The following is a 21,741-nucleotide window of genomic DNA, read 5'->3' on the forward strand; positions in this document are numbered from 1 at the left end:
ATAAAAGGAACGGATAAACTTTGATACAATGCTTGCTTGCACTCACTCACCAAATTACACACAACAATATGTTTTATAACACCAAGTTACTAGTGCGTTTACATATTATCAATGTGCAACCGATTTGCAAGATACAACTCACACATCTCGGTTTCAAGAATATAAGATGTTATCGTCTCACCAATCACTCATGATACAATCCATGGAGTGATCCAAGTGAGCGTGGGTTTAATCCAATGCTCAAATTCATATTCATAAGCACTCATGAACGTTGCAGCAAACATTTGCTTATGTCTAATACTCTTTTAGACAATCCACACACCAATTCACGACAGTCTTCTTTCATATCTACTTCCAACATATGAACAACTGTGGTCCGTTTGAATAATTCGATTATTCTTAATAAACTCAATTATTCTGGAAGTCAAAACATGCAAAGTGAAACACAAGAATAATACTAATCCCATATGGCCTCAAACCTTTGAGTATAAATAAAACTCCTTTTATTTATCACCATATCGATTACTCATTATTTGTCGTTTCGGGTAATCAACTTCTTACTTGAATTATTACACTTGTCCCATGCTCTTAGCATGCACACAATGTTTACCTATGGTTCTTACTTTGTGAAATAGATCACATTGAACACATTTCCAATCATTCTCATTTCACAACTCCAAATCCTTTTTCATAAGTGTGAGAATATCAAATTCTTGTTACTTATAAAATATGCTAGATTCTAACATTCTATGCAATGGTCCTTTTGTAATGTCACTGCACCAAAGTCACAAAGACTATTGCCAATGATATTACAAATTCCTCTATCGGAGATTGTTACAAGACAATTCCTTAGGTATGATGTCTCTCACTCAAAGTACTTTCCTTTGAACATCCTTTTGCATAAAAGTTTCTAATCTTAGACATAGATTTTTCAATATTCATTCCTAATATGGACACGCTTCCATATTTTCCATATGACAACTCATTCTTAATAGAATCTTATCAATTCATAATAAAGTCGATATGGTCCATCCAATATGGAAACATTTCCATAATTTCCAATACTATACTTCCAACTACTCACAAGCGACCAATCCTCGTCGAACTTTGGATTGTCCTTTGATAGTTGTTTAATTATTTTAGTCAAAACGATTCTAAGCGCTAGACATTTGGAAAATTTTAGAATGGTCAAACATTAAAACATTTTCAATCGATCCTATACCCGAAGCATATGGGACACGACGCATAATGTTTTATTTGCTATGTTCTCAAAATTCGAATTGTGAAGAGGAATGCCGTAATCATAATCGAAATTTTAAGAATACACTATGTACCCTTGACTAAATTTATTAACATTTCTCAACCTAAGCCTTTAGATTTGAAATGAAGCATAATATTCTCTCCCTTAATTATAGCAAAACAACCTTTCAACTCTTACAACTTTGCAAACTATGACTCTTGTTTTCTATAATTAATATTGCTAACCTTGCAATACTTTCCTTAATAATCATACAATCATAACATTTATGCTCCCACTATCATGATGATTATTATAAAACATAACACTTATGTTCTCACTAGCTTCGACATGTATTCATAAACATCTTAACTTTCAGAAAGACAATACCTATTGACTTTCTTAAGTCCATGTTTCTAATACTTAGTGCTTTGATAATCTTTTATCAAGGCTTCTTGAACTTATACACCTTTGCCTTAGATAGTTCATATGTGTGTGTAAACAATTGCCAGACCTCACAATTCAAATTATGGAAAGGGATACCGTAACCATAATCGAATTCGAGAATGCAATTTTACAATCACTATCTTCTTAAAATCTTTCTTAGTGAAAGCATTTCCTCACAATCATTTTTCATGAAGGAGGAAATTTTATGACACTTAGATTTAAACGGTGTATGTGTTCCTATCCACGTGAATTTGTTAAAACCAAAGTTTACGACAAATTCAAACTCATATGGACCGAACTTTCTTAATCTCGATTTCTTGTCTTATGGTAGCACAACTGCCCACCATGTCTTCCAAGTAGTTAAGCAGCTCACCCTTTCCTGTCAATGTACCTTTCATTGATTAAGCTGCTTTGCCTTTTATGCGTTCAAATGAGAACTCATAGGACTCACATGCATAATTAACTCGATTGGAACGGCACAGAAACAAAATAATGTCAACACGATAGGTTGTAAACCTCAACTCGTGTGCTAGTAATTATCGATAAGGTTTATTTGATTTGTTCTTGAAACCTTTCAAGACCATTAAGACTCCCACTGACTCCTTGACATATAAGATTCTCTTGTCAAAACATTTCTTGACAAAGAAATATTCAAGAGTTAGTGAAGCTTTTATCAAGACTCTTCATAAATTGGTTCTAGTTGGTCTTTGTCTTATCCAAGACATCACAACTTTCCATATTTGATGAATGTTATAAACCTTCTTAATATTTATCACTCAATGTCACACTCTTAACATTAAGACTTGTCTTGGAACGAAGTATGATTGACTTATTGACTTAACCATTTCTTTAATCCTTGATTCCTCTTCTTAAACATACAATTGTACTAAGACTCACTTAGAGGATCAATTGAGATATGGTTCTTAATCATTAAGACCTATCATAAAGCATAAAAGCTACTCTCCCTTATTCTTAGAATGGAGAAACTTTTATCTTTCTGCCTACTTGATTCTTCTTATTCGTTTTGCTATTGATTTAAACCTTTTTAATCAATTCTAAATTATACTTAATCTTATAAGTATAATCATATTTACCAAACCTTTAGTAAATCATGACGAATATCTTTGTTACTCTTATGGTGGACGTTGATCAACACACAACTTTGTGTACTCGATCTTCTAGTCCTTCACTTGACACTTTGTCAATGAATTAGTCTAATTTCCAAATATGAAATTTCTCATTCATCGTGCAACCAAGTTGCGTGATTCCAAATTTCTGTCCAATTGAAACTTTGGGCGATGAGAAACTCTCCCTACTTGGTAAATTCTCGACTTTCCATAAACGACATAATAAGAACCAAATCCATTATTGTTAATAATAGAAACATTTTAACATCAATTTTTTCATACACGCCATTGCAAGGATAAATAAATAAAATTTAAAATCAAAATTTATTTTATTGCGGAAAAATTTGTCCTTACAATGCAATTCATTGAAAAACTATGCTGATACAACAATCTAATTCTAACTCTAAGTAGTAGCTCAAGAATCTAATCTTCGAGAAACGCGATCGAAATCCATTCCTTTACGGTTAGATTCTGCTCACTTCTTCCCTTAAGCTTCTTTTATTTTCTTCGATCCTATAAAATATCAATTGTAATCTTATCACATTATGTATTAAGAATCTAGAATGAAGCTTAAAAGAGTTAGTAAATGGATTTTACCTATATTAGAGTCATACGTTTCGACTCTCCCATCTCTTAGATCTCTTAGGTAAATGGGGCATCTTCGTCTACAATGCCCTTTCTCTTGGCAATAAAAGCAAATTGACTCTTTTGGAACATGACATGGAACTTCTTCAGACATTGCCTTTCTCTTGTGATCAAACTTTTCGATCATAGCATGTCTTTCGTTGCCATTGTCTATATCCATAGAGGTCTCGAAGGCAGATTCACCAATCAACTTTGCTTTTCTATTGCGCCAAATCATTGCTGATTCAGCAGCAATAAGCATATAGGTGAGATCTATCAGGGTCACGTCGTAGTTCATCATGTAACACTCTCTTACGAACTCACTATATGAGTTAGGAAGTGACTGAAGAACCCAATCAACAGCCATTTCCTCACAGACAACGAATCCCAACATTCTTAACCTATCAATGTGTGACTTCATCCCTAGGACGTGTGCACACACCGACTTTCCTTCTTTATGTTTACTTATCAAAAGGGCTTGAGTGATCTTGAACTTTTCAAGCCTTTGAACTTGTGGGTTAGGGAGAACAATTGGAGGAGGAGGAGGAAGTGAAGCATGATCTCTTGTTCCTCGATCGAATCGTGGAATATCATCTTCATGTGGAATGCTTGTTCCACGAGAATTGAGAAGACCATAGTTGTCAAACTTTGACATCTACAAAACGGGAGAAAATAAATTCAAGTTAGTTGATTGAATGAGTCCTTAATAAATCACCCAAATGAGATACTAAGGCTAGGAACCAACACAATATTCTACAACTCGGGAGAGGGATGCCGTAACCCTAATTGCAGAATATTTGAAGGTAAGTGAATGACGATTCACTAATTTCCACCACGAAAAACGAAAAAGAAATTTAAGTTTTTAATCTATGAAAACTCCTAGATCCTTTGAGATTCATTAAACTTTCAATGGCATGTTTAAATCTCGATATGCCCCTCTGGGTTGTGACTGGGATGCCGAGGATCACAAAGCGGGTGTGAATAACCATGCAAACTTACATGGTGCCCTCACATGTTACAGTCACCTATTCCATGTGCCGGTAAACCACACACGCTCCACCGAACTATGACAAACATTGAGTCACCCTTTGCTACCTTTGCTTAGAGCTATTTAGTGTGCCGGTAAACCACACACGTTCCACTAACGTCTTTGCAAGGGCACAAAGTGTAATTTCATGGAATTGCATCAATTCACTTTGCCTAAGTAACTAAGATTGAGAATTTTATGAAAACATTTAGTTACTTTTATAATTCATTATACTTATAATGGAAGGGTTCGTCCCATCCTACCCGTTCGGCTAACGACCCTCCACTAGTCAAGAGTGCGGTGGGTAAGAGTGGATACCCATTCAATCGCCATATTATAGGCAATTTTCCTTAAACACCCCTTATAGACCAGCTTCGTGAATGAGGCCTACTAACGGTAAAACTGACTTTTACTCATACATATATATAATGTTAGACTTTTAATGTTATATATAGTATAGGGTGTATTTTACTCTTTTAAAATACTATGAGGTTAATTTTAACAATTATACTTTTAATTCAATTAAATTGTAAACCAAAACTTATATGGATTTATTAAACTTCCTTTAATTATACACCTTAATTAATTAATAAAACCATAAGGGAGTGATTTGAACTTTTCAAAACATTACTAGGGTTTTAGAATTTAACATTCCTAATTAACTTTTAATCAACTTTTAAATTCCAAAACTTGAGGGCAAGTTTTGAAACATTTCAAAACATTCGGGTTTAGAATTTAAATATACATCAAAATTAAACTATTTAATCAAAATTTAAATTCCAAAACTTGAGGGCAAGTTTTGAAACCTTTTTCAAAACATAAGGGTTTCAACTGTTTAAATTTCAAAACATCAAAACTTTTGGGTTCAAATTTAAACTATAAAACCTAAAGGGCAAAATATGAAACTTTTCATAACAACCAGGATCAAATAACAAATAATCTAAATTAACAATTAATTACATAATTATCCATATTTGATTTGTTTAATGATTTCTTGCAAAACAATTTATCAATTTAGTCAAAATAATTAATCAATTATCTTATAAGGAAACGATTATCTTATTAATTGATAAATATCTTCAATTAGATCAAAATTATAGTCAAATATATCATATAATCGGATTAATATTGATCTAACATGATAAGGTAACTATCCCAATGCAAAAACAACAAGAAATCCCGAGATAACCTCCATCTGACGAGTTGACTCGTTGAGTCAAGCCTGGACTCGTTGAGTCAAGCCTGGACTCGTCGAGTCACCTTGGACTCGGCGAGTTCAGCTATGGACTCGGCGAGTTCAGCTATGGACTCGGCGAGTCCAGCCTCCAGAAACCCAAAAAACGAATTTTCCAGATATGCAATGCATCAATACAATTGAAACCAGTCTAGGCTCTGATACCACTGATGAGTTTTGGTCCTAAGAACATCCTATGTGCTCATACAAACCCTAATGCTTGGATCTAGGTTTCTCTATTGTACATGCAAGTTATCCAAGACTATAAACCCTAATTCTAGCATTCAAGTAATCATATTAACATGAGAATAGGTTTAATATGTTACCTTGATTGTTATGTAGCAATAACAATCCCAAATCTCCTTGTATTGACTTTGAAAGACTTAGAGTCACAAGTGTCACTCCTCTAATGGTTCACAAACACCATGAGCGAGAGGTTGAAGAGGAGAGTGGATAGAGGCTGCCAAAACTCGTGTGAAACCCTAGCAAGAAGCTTAGCCACGTTTTTGGTCCTTAAGAGATCTATATATAGTGAGGCAATTAGGGTTATCTAACATGGAAACCCTAATTTAGTTGATTAAGCCCTAAGCAACCCATGGAGCCCTTTCTTAAAGCCTTTGGACGATTTCATATGGGCTTCCCCCATAGAATTCGTCCACCTTATAATAAAAGGCAATCCATGGCCCAAATTGCAATTATCTTATAATTACAATTCCAGTCCCTTAAGTTTAATTAATCTCTTTTAGTCACAAAAATAATTACTAATTAATTATTGACTAATATTAATTAAACAATATGATTTCTCCTTTAATATATTATTCTGTTAATATATTAATAAATCATATTTAATCCTTTCTCTCCATAAATCATCCTATCAAGTTGCTTTGGTGAAGGCAACCCAAAAGGACCATGCATCATCGGGTCAAGTACATACCAAAATAGTTATGGACTTAGACACTAATCCAACAAGAAGAGGGATGCCGTAATCATTAATAAAACACTCAAATGTAATATTAAGGCTAGGATCCAATCACAATATATTATAACCTAGAAGAGGGATGCCGTAGTCCAAGTTATAACATATTTGAAAGGTAGGTGAATGACGATTCACCAATTTCCACCATGAAAACGAAATATAAATTATTAGGTTTTATTTGGCTTTTAGAAATTCCTAGATTCTTTGAGATTCATTGAACTTTTCAAAGACATGTTTCAATCTCGAGTCTGCCCTTCATGTTTTGTGACCGGGATACCGAGGATCACAAAACAAGGTGTGAAGTAACCATGCAAATTACTTAGTACCCTTAATGTTTTTTCACTTAATCGTTGTGCCAGTAAACCACACACGCTCCTTCCGACCTCATGAAAAACCTTAAGTCACCCTTTTCCTTCCTTGTTAAGTCCAAGTTAGTGTGCCGGTAAACCATACACGCTCCACCTACGACTTAAGCAAGGTGCAAAGTGTAATTTCATGGATTAGCACCTTATTCACATTTATCCTAAAGTAACTAAGATTGGGAATTTATAAAACATTTAGTTACTTTATAATAATCATCATACTCTTAACAAGAATTTATAAGTCCTTGTCTTACCCGTTCGGCTAACGACCCTCCACCGGTCAAGCAAGTGGTGGGTGAGAGTGGACACCCATTAAGTTGCAATTTTATAGGCAACAACCTTATACCCACCTTATAGACCGGCTTCGTGAATGAGGCGTACTAGCGGTAAGACGACTTTGATCTTATACATATACACACACACACACACACATATATATATATATATATATATATATATATATATATATAATTATTAAATCATAATACTATAAGTATAAGGGTAGAATTTTAACTTTTAAAAAATCTAAGGGTTGGAACTAAAGTTTTAATCAAGACTCTACTTGTTCCAAAACTTGAGGGCAAGTTTTGTAAACTTTCAAAACTTTTCATTTCTTGTAACTTATGAGTTAATTAGAGTATTAAAAATGAAGACTCTTCATTTTTCTAACTCTTGTGTTCTTTTAATGGTTTTAATTCAAGTGTGACTCTTGGTTTTCCATAACTTGAGGACAAGTTATGGACTCCATTAAAACACATTATGATCAAGAATTAAACTACCAAGTAGGTTACAAGTAATTCTTATGATCATCTAAATTCATAAGATCAAGAACATGAATATCCATATCAAAGTTTCAAGACCAATGAACACATATAATCATGAAAAATTGATATTAGCCATTGTAAATGGATTAGAACAAACATTACACCGTCTAAAACAAGTTTTATGACACCAAAACAGTTTAGGGTAATGTTTATAGTCCATTTCCAGCAGCAACAGTCGAAAATCTGCATTCTGTGGCTCCTACTCGCCGAGCACACTAACCTACTCGCCGAGTAGGATGAAGATACACATGAACTCGATGAGTCCCCCCATGGACTCGGCGAGTTCATCAGGCAGACAACAAGTTTTTCGACTTGTTTCAACTTTTTAGCATAAATAACAAACAAACAAGCCTAGGCTCTGATACCACTGATGGGGTTTGAGCATTCTAACACTTCCTAAGTGTACATGCAAGATCTATGTTTGTCTAATTATCATGCAAAGTTGATTTCCAAGGCTATAATCCTATCTAGCATACATGGGGAACAATTTTAACTTAAATAATAGATAAAACTACATACCTTGTTGTTGTAAATGTTCCTTGAAACCTTGTGAGCCTAGCACCCTAAGTGTGATGCCTCAAATGCTTCACACAACACCAAATGCTATGGAGTAAACTTGGAGAGAAAGTATAACACACTAAAATCGGCTCTAGCCCTCTTGTTTTTTGTGTAACCGATTTTGGGAGAACACATGAGCTTTATATAGTGTTGACACATCTAGGGTTACACCATGTAAACCCTAATGTGTCATGACTCTTCATTTCCATGAGCCATGGGTTTGTAACTCCCATGGAGCCTCCATGGAGCATCCAATGGGTTTAACCCAACTTGACTATCCATGGAGCCTCTTAGTCCACTATATAAGTTATGGATGATTTATATAATCAACCCATATATTTAATTAGTTATCTTTTGATCACTTAATTAATACCAAAATTAATTCTTAATCAAACTAATTAAATATTATTATTAATATATTAGAACTTATAATATATTAATAACCACAAGTGTTATTTCTCTCATTTAGTCTATCCAATTGCATGGTGCCATGCAACCCAAATGGACTATGCCGGGTCGAGTCAAGTACATACCAGAAATAGTTATGGACTTAGACACCTTATCCAACAAGTTATTGAGTGCGAGTACACTCGAGTGAGTCTGTGATATTTTTATGTTGTATTTCGGAGACATCATGGTTGAGACACGCCACAAACTAGAGACCAGTGACGTGAGTGACGAGGAGCTTCGTCGGATGATCCACAACGAGGGGGACCGCGACTATCCGCGCAGAGATACCGGGGTTGTTTGGGTCTATCAAGACCACTTTGATTAAAACGTTTGACGAGAGATACACAGCGGTTACTGAGGCTGCGACTGTTACAGCTACTGCAACTGCTACTAGACCTCGCGGGGGGGGGGGGGGTGACTCGATGCTGTTCCGGGAGTTCAGCAGCACGAAGCCACCAGAGTTTGATGGGACACCGAATTTGATTGCTGCGATAAGATGGATTTCTGATATCGAGGGATGCTTCTACACTTGTTCGTGTCCGGAGCATCTGAAGGTTCGGTTTGCACTAAACCAGTTTCGCTTGGGGGCGAAGGACTGGTGGAAGTTCGTGGCAGCGAACTTCACTCTTGCAGAGATTTCGGAGGTGACCTGGGAGAGGTTCACCACCATGTTCAGAGACGAGTATGTTCCCCCGTTGGAGCGGGAATGATTGGCACATGTGTAACTATAATTACAATCTACATGGAACCACTTTCCATGTAACTTTCTCTTCATTCACAATGAGGACACACCTGATTGTGATTGCGATTCATCTCAATCTATTTGGAAGTTTAGAATATGTGTAACAACTTAAACACAACTTTCTTTCAAATACTCCGTAGATTATGAATATTTATTTAGTTCTCGCAAGTACTTTAGAATGTTCCTATAGGTCACACCATGACTGGTTCTCAGATTATATTGGTATCATTCGACATGCTCCAAGCATACGACTTATTTGGCCTTTATACATAATCGTGACATATATGATTATTTCAGCTGCAACAACATATGGAATCCAATTATATTATCTAGTTCAAAAAACTATACTAGGAATTTAAGGAATGCTCAAAATCATGTCATGCTGCAGTTTCAATTTCCGACCTACATGAATCCTTCGACTTCACGTATTCCTCTAATTGCTTGGTGAATCCTTTTTCTGCTTTAACAAATCGTCTTTCTCTTTAACAGATCCAACCAACAGTACCAATTACTTCTCATTCGTCTTAAAGACCTCATCTATTTGGCAATTCAAATTTCGACGAAAATCAACCGGAGGGGGGGGGGATAAGTGGTTGGGGTCCATCTTATTTTATTATTATTATTATTATTTTAAATTAAAATTTGATTAAAGAAAATCTAAAATAAATTAAAGAGGGTATAAATGTCTGTTTATATGCACAAGGGATCATCCATTAAAGTTTTTAAACCACATGGACTATCGTTGATGACTTAAAAAGTTAAAGAATGAACTCGATTTTTTTGGAAATTACACTGATTATTTATGAAGATTTTGCTTAATGAAACGATGATCTCACAATAATTTTAAATGATAATATAAGACAATCATTGTAGATGCTCGTAATTGTTTGAAGTAACCTTTATAATTTATTTTCATGATAAAAAATATTTCAAAAGCTTTTTCGAATAGAAAAAATCTCTTGTAAAAACTATCATCAAAAATACTTTAAATTTCAAAATTTTATTTGGTGTATATATTTACTTACTTATATATCTTTTTAACATACATGATTATTTTTTTTTACATATTTAATCATTTATGTTATATATATATATATATATATATATATATATATATAATTAATGGTTATTTATATAAAAAAGTAAATTTAATACATATAGAAAACAAAAAACTGTTTTATAAAAACATAAATGTTTAAAATTTTATATGGGATATAATTTATTACAGTGTTTATAAAAAATGAAAATGAAAATGATGAACGTAGCAGCAATACGCGCAGGTGGATTCGACAGCGAGACTGCGAGAGAGGCGTGGCGTCCGCACTCCACGCGCCTTTGCTTTAAGCCCTCAAGAACTCTCACAAGTCACAAGTCACAAGCAGGCCTAAATTTCCCTATTTTCGTCACTTTCTGTGTGCCCTACTAGTTTTCTCACGCACAAATGTACTCCAGTTCGTTGCAAATCACTCTTTTATGCTCACGGTAAGAAACTACATTCTGCTGATTTTGTTATTTTAGCGTTTTTCTATCATTGATCGTTCTTGCGGCTAGTTAAAACCCCCTTTTTCTACAAAAGAAATCGTTTCTACTTGTGGTTTTCTTCCTAATTTCACTGAATTCGTACGGGTGTAGGGTTAGTTGCGTTTGTAAAGTGCACATTGTTCGTATGCAGTTTGCTTTTCTGCTCATGCCTACCAAACGTTTTGATTATTTGACATTTTTCGCAAAAAAAAATAAAATTACAGCTCAATAATTACGTTTTGTGTTCTGCTGAGAGGGTAGGTTACTTTCCATATTATAGATGAATAGAACTTTATTTTCTTGAAAATGGTCCTGTTCGACGTTTTTTTGTTTTGTAAAGGAAGCTCTGTTAATGGGAAAGACGTTACATTTTCCTGTCTGAACTTAAATGTTGTTTTTCCCAAATCGAACATTGTTATTGATTTTCTTACTTCATATTAATGATATTATGTTGTTGAAAATCCCATTTTTGGTCTAGGAATTATATATCTTGGTGATTTGCAGGTTTGCATGAAGGTCTAAACGATCTTGGAATTCCCGAAGAAGAAAAGAAAAGTGCATATTAAGTGATGGCTCCCAATATAAGAGTTGCCAAGGCCTTTCGTGCTATGAAAGATCTTGGAATTCCTGAAGAAAAAACAAAGCCAGTCTTGAAGAGGCTTTTAAAACTTTATGATAAGAACTGGGAGCTTATTGAAGAAGAAAACTATAGAGCTCTTGCTGATGCTATTTTTGATAGCCAAGAGTCTGAGGCATGTTGATCTGTTTCTCTCTCTCTCTCTCTCTCTCTCTCTCTATATATATATATATATATATATATATATATATATATATATATATATATATATATTATAGAAAATTTCCTCCATTGCTGTATTTCTATGAATAATTCTTCTCCCCAAATTTCTGAGTTGTATCTTTTTTTTCCCCAGGAAGTAGAACACAAGAAAAAACTTGATGTTGAAGTACGTAATAGCATGTTCCGAATTTGTCCTTGTTCTTTCTTCTTTGTTCATATCACGAGTTCTGACTTTTTATTTTCTTCATGATTGGTCATCTTCCAGGCAGCAGAGAAGAAAAAACAACTTGAGCAAGCTGAAGTAAGTAACTTCTGTTTTTTCAGGGGCATATAGTGATTCTTGTCTATGATTCTATAATGTTTCTTTTGATTCAGAGAATGAAGGCTATTGAAGAGGAAACACAAACTCAAGAAGAACCAGAAAGACCCTTAAAGCGATTGCGCTTAAGACATCAAGATGGTCAATCTTCACCCTCTAGCCCTAATTCAAATGGAGCTTTACTAAAAAGGCCAAAACTAGAGGTTGATGAGGTTCCTGAGCCTGTTTCACCTTTAAAACGAAAGGGAAAACAACCTGTTTTACCAAATGATTTGGCAAGAATAGAAGGATCTGATGTAATCCATTCAGGAGATGTGGTTGTTGCAGATGCAACAGGCTCTTACTTAGCTGTTAGGCGTCTCAGAAACAGAGGGAAAGAGCCTCTTTCACCACATACTGCTCCTAGAGAAAAGAGGTTAGTTAAGTCATCTGATGTGCACTTTAAAGAGCCAAAAATTGAGACAGGTGTCAATGTTATGCCTAAGAAAAAGAATCATGCCTTAATAATACCAAAAGATGAGCCCCATTCAGACGATCCACCTCACTATCAGGTCCCTCTTGCAGTGATCATGCCAGGTACTTCTTTGCCCCTTCCCTTGCTGTTATTATAAAATTATAAATCCAATGATTATGATTTTTTGATTTTCCTTCAAATGTACAGAATCATTGACCAATGGAGATGCTTCAACTTACAACAATTTGGAAACAGAACCTGATTCTGAATCTGTGGATAAAAGCAACCATGTTCATGAAACATCAAATGGTAATGAGCTGATAGGCATTCCAAATGAAACAACAGCTAAAAAAGTAGATATTGCTTCATCGTCTTCTGGGGAGATCAAGATTTCTTTGTGTGTCAATGGAAAGACTAAGTTATCTGCTACAAGTTTAGATACCCTTTTGAAAACTATGGAAGATAAATGTCTGAAATCATACAAACTTCTAGATCCAAGCTTTTCTGTCAAGAAACTAATGAAGGATATGTGTGAGTGCTTTCTGAAGCTTGAATCCAACTCCACCACCGAGCCACCAGTAGCCATAGATAACAATGGAAATGATCATGAAAAACAAGTAGATCAGAATGGCATTATTGAGAATAATACAATGTCTTCTTCTTCTGATGATTTTGTTAATGACATAGCTAAAGGACAAGAAAGTGTGGTAATCTCATTGGTCAATGAAGTCAACACCGAGTGTCTTCCATCTTTCCATTACATTCCAAAGAATGCAGTTTTCCAGAATGCTCATGTAGACTTCTCATTGGCTCGTATTGCTGATGACAATTGTTGTCCCACTTGTTTTGATGATTGTCTGACATCATCAACACCTTGTCCATGTGCTTTACAAAGTGGTGGTGAATTTGCTTATACAAGTGAAGGGCTTGTGAAAGAGTGGCTTCTAGATGATTGTATACAAATGAATCGTGATCCTCAAAAACGTGTTGTACTTTATTGCAAAGAATGCCCATTAGAAAGGTCGAAAAATGAGGAGATTTTGGAACAATGTAAAGGTCATTTGGAAAGGGGTTTTATCAAAGAATGTTGGTTGAAATGTGGATGCAATAAAAAGTGTGGGAATCGAGTTGTACAATGTGGAATTAAACATAAGTTGCAGGTGAGAGAGGTGTATGTCATTTTATTTTTATTATCTTATTATGATGTTTATTTTTTTTTTTTTGCTTCTAAGCTTATATTGTTTTATTTATTAATTTATATTGATAGGTATTCATGACACATGGAGGAAAAGGGTGGGGTGTTCGTACCCTAGAGGATCTCCCAAAAGGTGCATTTGTGTGTGAGTATGTGGGGGAAGTGTTGACTAATACAGAACTTTACAATAGAGTTGCACAAAGTTCAAAAAAAGACGAATATGCCCATCCAGTATTGCTGGATGCTGATTGGGGTGGAGAGAGTGAATTTAAGGATGAAGAAGCTTTGTGTTTGGACGCCACTTATTATGGAAATGTGGCTAGATTTATTAATCATAGGTATCCTCATACTGCCATATGTTAAAAAAATAAATTTACGTTTTTTTTTTTAATTTTTAAAAAGATGTTTCTTTTGGTAGGTGTTTTGATTCGAATTTGGTTGAGATCCCTGTGGAAGTGGAAAATCCTGATCGTCACTACTATCATGTATGTACTTTATTCAGCTGTTAATGATTTTTAGTTTTATTAAAAATTTTAATCAAACAAACTCTTGATTCACAGCTTGCTTTCTTCACTACAAGAAAGGTGAAAGCTCTAGAAGAGTTGACCCGGGTGAGCTGGTTGCTATTTTGAATTCTGCATGCAGTTTTTTTTTTTTTGGTTTTCTCTTTTTATTGTTATATTATATAATGTATGTTTATTGTTCTAAAGCCAACACATTTTGACATTGTTTCAGGATTATGGTATTGATTTTGATGATGATGAGCATCCTGTGAAGGCATTTCAGTGCCAATGTGGTAGCAGATACTGCCGTGACATAAAACCCTCCACTACTAGTAAGTATTTGTTGAAATGCCTAAAATACCCTTACAACTGCATCATTGGTTCATCTTTTTTTTTTCTTTTGTTTTTTGCAGGGTCTGGGAAAAGAAGGTTATCTTGAAATTAAGGACTGCTGCAAACTGTAACTACTAACTAGTAACCCCACCATAAGTTACAAGAAGCCTAGCCTTTTGTATGCTCATGATGACTGCTTTTAATACTATGATGTTGATATGATGATGATGATGGTGTCTCCCTTTTGAAACTGTTTTTATAATAAAATCAAACCCTTGGTGGCATTTAAGTATGTACAACATTCCTTTAGTATGTGTTTGCACATACATATGACAGATTGAGAATCAAGTCTTTGTCCTATTTTGTTTTCATCTTTTTGGATTGGACAAAAGTCTGTATTTTTTGTTCCATTATTGACATATGTTTCAGTTACAATCCTGTTCATTGCATGTTTTTCACAATCCTGATAATTGGAATATGACTATATGAGTCTTCACTTAATCCATATTTGTCTTATTTTTTGTTATCTGTATCGTGTGTTCCACATTCAAATTGTTTTTTTTACTTGATCAACTTTTAATACACAAAATTACGAATAATACATATTTTTGCAAAACATAGATTAAAAGGATGATTTATGGAAAGGCAACAAAAAAACGTAAAAAGCTGTACATGTACATGCAATATGATGGATTTCTTTAAAAGAGTACACAGGAAGTCATATATGGGGAGTTGAATTGTACTCCCTTTTTGTTGAATCAATCAACAGAGTGTCAAAAATCACTATGACTTATATCCCATGAAAATGATAAAACAAGTTCTTTACCAAATTTTATCTCATTACTACCTCTACCTACACAATTCGACACAATATAAGAAAATTTACCAATCATTCTTTTACAAATAACAAAAGATAGAATTTTCGCTCTATGTTGTAAATGATATGTTGAATTTGCCTTTTAGTCAATTATACAAATGCATAAGTTGTTTGAACATATGGAAAAATGGGTTCTATATCAATTTTTTTAAATATTATTTCGAATAATTCTAAAATTTAAGTTTGTAGAATATAAATAAAATATAAATTGTAAATAATTGGTGAACAAGTTCATTTATAATTTTCCTATTTTCACATTTGTTAGAGAAAGCTCATATTCATCTTTTATATTGTATTACTTTGTATGTTTATTTTATGGTAAGTCATTTTTTTAAAAACACAATCATAAGTTGGATGATAACAGAGAAATAAATTTTAATTGGGTTAAGTGGATCCCAGTGAAAATTAATTGTTTCCTTTGGAGACTATTCAAAAACAAGATTCCTACTTACAACAATCTGATCAAGAGAGGTGTAAGTATTTCTTCGAGTCTTTGTTCGTTGTGTCGCTCTTTTGATGAGTGTATGAAACATATCTTCTTCTCCTGTGAGTTTGCAATAGAAATCTGGAGATCGCTAGTGGAATGATCTAGTATTTTCAAGGAGCCCTCTCTAACTCGTGTTCTAGCCTCTAAGAGAAGATCAATGGAATTGATGGTGGTAAAAGGAAGAAAAAAGTTTCAATTTCTCTCGTTTACACTACATTGTGGATGATTTGGAAGACGATAAATGCTTTGGTTTTCAGAAACGAAAGATGAGTCGTTTTTAGCTGTGACGGATGATATTAGTATTAGCACCTTTAATTTGATTAAAATAGATCCAATTCAAGTAATTATGATTGATATGGTTGGTATATGTCTATCTTTTTGAATCTTCCTTGTAAGTTTTCTTGAGCTTCCCGCTTAAGTTTTTTGGGCTATTATATTGTTTGCAGTTCAAAAAAAGAAAAAAAGGTTAATCCTCAGTCCTTTTTTTTTTTGAAGTATACCTTATTTTATAGTGTTGGGTCGTTATAATATTTTACAATTTACATGTTCTAAACGATGGATGTGAGGTTTTTTTATTAAAAAAAATCTGTTGCATTGTCCATAATCTAGCATCTATATTCCTATATATACACACACAATCAATCGCTCGACTGTGCACTTTAGAAAAGGCGGGAAAAAAGCAAGAAGATGGGAGGGTGGTCTCACCCAGAGATTTCACTGGAAGACTTGTTGAAATTGATCAAAGGGTTTGTTGATATCTTGATTTTAGCTTCTGGGTATCAATCATCTGGTCGCTTTGCTCATTGGGATCCGCTAAACATTAAAAAAGCTTTCCAATGGGGTCTTTTCTTCGAGAATGTGAGCAATCCCTATTTTCTTTTCTACTTTCCCTTTTTAGATTCCATACATTATGAATAGTATGAATGAAGAAGACTCTATCTTGATTCAATTTCCTTTTTCTGGTTTCGTGTTTTGCTTTAAAATCCCGTGTAGTTCGTGGAACATGAAATTACAACAATTTTAAGCAAAAAGGTTTGTTCCAATTTGAATTTGGTCGAACAGAATGAAGTAATTACGAATTAAATCTTTTGTGGTATAGGAGAATTTATATTATTCAGCCATTTCAATTGTTTTTTCATTGTTGATTGCTTTAGGGTAGGGTTTGTGGAACATGAAATTATCTATTTTTCCAGGTGTTTGAGAGTATAGATGGCAATCAAGACTCCATGGCTGAACTCGATGCAGCCTTATCTAAACTGACATCCGATCCTCATTTTCCACAGGTGGGAACATCTCTTACCCTGTTTCTATGCTCTTTTTTTCGCAAACAGTTTGGACTTAATGAGGAATGATTATTACTCATTTTACTCCTGACTTTCTCTATTAAGTCATTCATTCTTTCTGCATTGAGTAAAAAAGAAGCACCCATTTATCTGATTACGTCTTGTTACTCAGGGTCTTACACATATATCATCCACTACACTTGGTAAAGCAAGATTTTTTATACTTGAACATTTTATTCGCACACTACCAATGAGGGATGAACATCTCAAATCAGTTCTAAAAGCAACCATTGAAATGGATCTTGATGAACTTCAAAGGACAGAAACCGATTACTTGGATGTATATCTTGACAAGTTGATGCTGCAAAACACAACAAGGAGTCCTCCAGCTTCTGTCGTGGAGGGTAAAATGGACTTTTCTCCTAGGCCTTCTCCCAAAGCTAAAACCTACACGAAAACCGATTTGACAGCATTTGCTATTCAAGGAATCACAAAAAGGCAACTTGCAGTTTCATGTGTTTCATCAATAGAGACAAGTTTTGATGTTGTTTCTAAGACCATAGCACAAGGAACCTCAAATGAGCTTCAAGAACAACAAAAAGCTTATGTGTAAGTGATTTTTTTTTGTCTTGTTAACATTCATTAATCATCATACTTGTCCATAAAACAATCTGTAAGCAGTAATAATGATCAAAGACTAATTGATTACTTTAATCAGATGGAGTAATTGGCGGATGAAAACCCTTACATATCTACTTGATAAGCAGACTATCAGATTAGTTTCAGGTGCAAGCATGATTTTTTCTGCCCCTAAGATTCAGTGGATACAGGTTTTTGAACAGTTAGATACATCAAGTGAAGAAATTGAGACATTTGTGAGTCATTTATATTTCAAATTTTAATTTATTTTTACACTTTAGAAGTAATCAAACACTTTATCTAAACATATATTAAGTCAAAAGCTGCAACATTTTGGCATGAAGGAGTATATATTAGATTTTTCACAAACATGTTTTTTTTAACCAATAATGAATCTTGACAGGAGCTGTTACTGATGGGATGTATATCAAGGAGATGGAATCATGTAATTAAACAATTTATGTCGAGTTGTAATGAACCTTTTAGTATCTACACACTATACGAAGGAGTACACAACTTGATCTTGAAAAGATTTCAAAATGTCAAATTAATGGAGGAAACAAAGGACTCAAAGGTAGTCTTTCTGTTACAAAGTTCAATTTATTTACAAATCATTCCACTTTTTGTTCCCATTTTCAGTTCAAGGAACATGAGATTGTTGAGTATCTTGATGCAAAATTAAGCAATCAAATTCATAGATTGTGGGAAATTCCTCCTGCACTTGTAGCATCATCTCTTCCTCCCTGGTAAAACGTTTCTTCTTTGATGCTTCCATTTTCTGTACCTTTAAATCTAATTATTACAAATTTAAAACATGTTGGAAGTTGGAACCTATTTATTTATGCAGACACCTAAATAAGTGGTTTTTTCAGATGAAATATGGAACCAAGTTTATGCAAAAGTTTACCTGTAACCTGTTTAACTGGTTAAAATGTTTTTTACACGTGTGTTAAAACTTAAAATCAAGAGATGGGTTGTTTTTTGCTTGCAGGTCTCGTTTATTTGAAGCATATGCAAGTGAGTTATTGAGTCAATTCAAAGGAAAAACTACTAAGATTCGGTATCTATGTTTTCTTAAGCTTCATTATTGTTCTTATTTGATTCATGATTTCTATAATTATCGACCAATTTTCTTTCTATATAGATGCTGCAGTTGTAGTGATGGTGACAAGGAACACACAGAATGTGAGTTCTCTATTCGTATTATTAGTGATTCCAGATGTAATTATAAATGTGTACGCGATCATCACCCATTTAAATATTGTAGATGATAATTAATGTAATCGATATTTGTAATGGTAAATATGGGTGATAAATAATTTTAACTTAATATTAAAAAATTTCATGGGATAGAGATTTTAGTTTGTTTGAATCTTTAATCTTTTTGCAGGTGAAGTAGCTGAGAGGATTTGGTGCCTCTACATTTTTCATGTATCAAAAATCCAGACTTGATGTCCCTTGAAAAACTTCATGTAAGTTATTTAATTTTGTTGTTGTTGTGTATCAATCGATTTTTTGTAATTTATTAAGAATTACTATATTTTGGATGATTTTGGACCCGTTTATTTTTAGCGAAACTTAACTATTCTCGGAATTGCCCCTTTGAATCAAAATAGATCAAGTTTGACTAAAGAATATATAATACCATAAATATCTTCACACACATTAAAAGCTCTATAAGAATTATTCGATTGAAACGTATATTGCTGAAACGGTGGCGTTTCTTGGTGGGATGGGGGGAGCGGGCGACTTCCTTTTTCTTTTCAACAAATACTGCGTTTTCCGGGAAGTGGCACTCGGAATCTGTGGCACATTAGCACGCAAACCCTAACCCTAAATTCAAGCCTCTGCAACTCAACCTGAACTGAGGGTTTTCACGTCTTTCTGTGCGAGAAATAAAGTGGTGTCAATGGATTCAGACGAAGGGAAGCTATTCATTGGAGGAATAGCATGGGACACCACCGAGGAAACCCTCAGAGATTACTTCAGCAAGTACGGCCATGTCTCTCAGACTGTTATCATGCGCGACAAGACCACCGGCCGTCCACGTGGCTTCGGCTTCGTAGTTTTCTCAGATCCTTCCCTTCTCGATTCTGTTCTTCAAGATAGGCATACTATTGAAGGCCGAACTGTAAGAAATTGCTATTCGATTTTGTATGTCATTGTTTTGGGTTTGGGGTTTTAGTTTCGCGATCATTGTATAACAATGTATGATTATAGTGTTTCACCACGTTTTCCAGTTATAAATTCAATTTCAGATTCGGCGTCTCATGTATTCTGTGGTTCGTTCGTTTCTAATGTGCAGGTGGAAGCTAAGAGGGCATTATCGAGGGAAGAACAGCAAACGTCTAGACCTGCAAGCAATGTTGGGAGGAGCTCCGGTGGGGCAGGGACAGGAGGAAATTACAGAACTAAAAAGATATTTGTTGGCGGTTTACCTTCCACCTTGACAGAGGACCAATTCCGTCAATACTTTGAAACTTATGGTGATATAACGGATGTAGTCATCATGTTTGACCAAACCACAAACAGACCTCGTGGATTTGGTTTCATCTCGTTTGATACAGAAGATGCTGTTGATAGAGTTCTTCAAAAGACCTTCCATGAACTCAACAATAAGCTTGTTGAGGTGAAACGAGCACTTCCTAAAGACGCTAATCCTGGCGGCAGTGGCAGTGGCGCACGTGGTGGTGGATATCAAGGTAGCAATTCCAGCTCATATGATAGTCAAATGGATGGTAATAGATTCCTCCAACAAACCACCGGTGGTAGCTACCCAACATATTCCGGCTATGGTCAACCGAGTTATGGTTTTGGAGGTGGATATGGAAGTTATGGTGTTGGTGGTTATGGTGGCGGCGGCTATGGTGGTGCATACGGGAACCCTGGTTATGGAAATCCTGGTGCAGTGAAAACCCAATGGGGTGGTCAAAGTTCTGGTTATGGTCCAAATATGGGTTATGGAGGAGGTGGTCCGGCGGCCTCTGCATCAATGGGTCAATCTGCAGGTGGAGCTTCTGGGTATGGTGGTCAAGGTTATGGTTATGGAAACTATGGTGGTAATGATGGCTACAATGCCGGGTATGGAGGTGGTGGTGGGCAGTTTGGGGCAGGAGGTGGTGGTGGAGATCAGCAAGGGGGAGGTGGTGGCGGTGGCAATATGGAGGGTGGGTATAACGGGCAAACAGGTTACTAGAAGTTTGTATGTCATTTTTTTTTTTTTTTGAAGTGTGGTTTGTAGGTCGAAATATGTGTAGCTCAAGTTTGATATAGTTTGTTTGTATGTGTTTCCATTTATCAATTGCTTTCATCTTTTTCATTATTAAGTTTGAGTTGCAGGTTTTTCCATTATGTTATTCATTTTTAGGCCCCAATTCTTACATGTGACTGGACTAGAAGTTGTTGATATGATAATGTCGGACCACAATTTGACATATGTGCTAAAACATAAAATAGAAGTTTTAATTTCATTTGGGGTTTGGTTTGGGTTTCCTGTGGACATGATATAAGCCACTTTGTATAGGGGTTGGACATGATATAAGCCACTTTGTATAGGGGTTGTTTGGCTTTTTAGAGGTCAAAAGATCTTTTTGGAAAAGTTACAAAAAGTCAGTTTTTCTCAAAAAGTTGATTTTCATTCTTTACAAAATCTAAAAGTAGTTTTTAGAAGTCTTTTGTCAAACATCTTTTGCCTATGATCTTATTCTAAAAAGACTTTTGGCC

The 21,741-nt window shown here is 34.8% G+C and overlaps 2 protein-coding genes across 3 annotated transcripts; both read left to right on the forward strand.

Moving 5' to 3' along the window:
* Positions 1-10,908: 10,908 nt before the first annotated feature.
* Positions 10,909-15,103, forward strand: LOC145066349 (putative inactive histone-lysine N-methyltransferase SUVR2). Its single transcript, XM_079013579.1, has 11 exons — positions 10,909-11,090; positions 11,634-11,885; positions 12,066-12,094; positions 12,194-12,229; positions 12,304-12,823; positions 12,909-13,861; positions 13,969-14,234; positions 14,315-14,381; positions 14,457-14,507; positions 14,632-14,731; positions 14,813-15,103. The coding sequence occupies exons 2-11, from the start codon at positions 11,699-11,701 to the stop codon at positions 14,836-14,838; spliced, it is 2,235 nt and encodes a 744-aa protein (XP_078869705.1). The 5' UTR covers positions 10,909-11,090; positions 11,634-11,698; the 3' UTR covers positions 14,839-15,103.
* A 1,481-nt stretch (positions 15,104-16,584) lies between these two features.
* On the forward strand, positions 16,585-21,344 carry LOC145066512 (heterogeneous nuclear ribonucleoprotein 1-like). Of its 2 annotated transcripts, XM_079013790.1 has the most exons (10): positions 16,585-16,954; positions 17,290-17,379; positions 17,552-17,988; positions 18,098-18,254; positions 18,422-18,592; positions 18,658-18,764; positions 19,010-19,078; positions 19,163-19,203; positions 19,409-19,490; positions 20,324-20,461. In XM_079013790.1, exons 1-9 carry the CDS (start codon positions 16,784-16,786, stop codon positions 19,468-19,470), a joined length of 1,305 nt encoding a protein of 434 aa, XP_078869916.1. In that variant the 5' UTR covers positions 16,585-16,783; the 3' UTR covers positions 19,471-19,490; positions 20,324-20,461. The 2 variants fall into 2 exon arrangements, with proteins under 2 accessions (XP_078869916.1, XP_078869917.1); XM_079013791.1 differs by lacking the exons at positions 16,585-16,954; positions 17,290-17,379; positions 17,552-17,988; ... (4 more) ...; positions 19,163-19,203; positions 19,409-19,490 and adding an exon at positions 19,704-20,149 and having other exon boundaries at positions 20,324-21,344.
* The last annotated feature ends 397 nt before the right edge of the window (positions 21,345-21,741 follow it).

This window comes from Lactuca serriola, chromosome 8, assembly GCF_051521515.1.
Source record: "Lactuca serriola cultivar US96UC23 chromosome 8, Lser_US96UC23_V15, whole genome shotgun sequence".
NCBI lineage: Eukaryota > Viridiplantae > Streptophyta > Magnoliopsida > Asterales > Asteraceae > Lactuca > Lactuca serriola.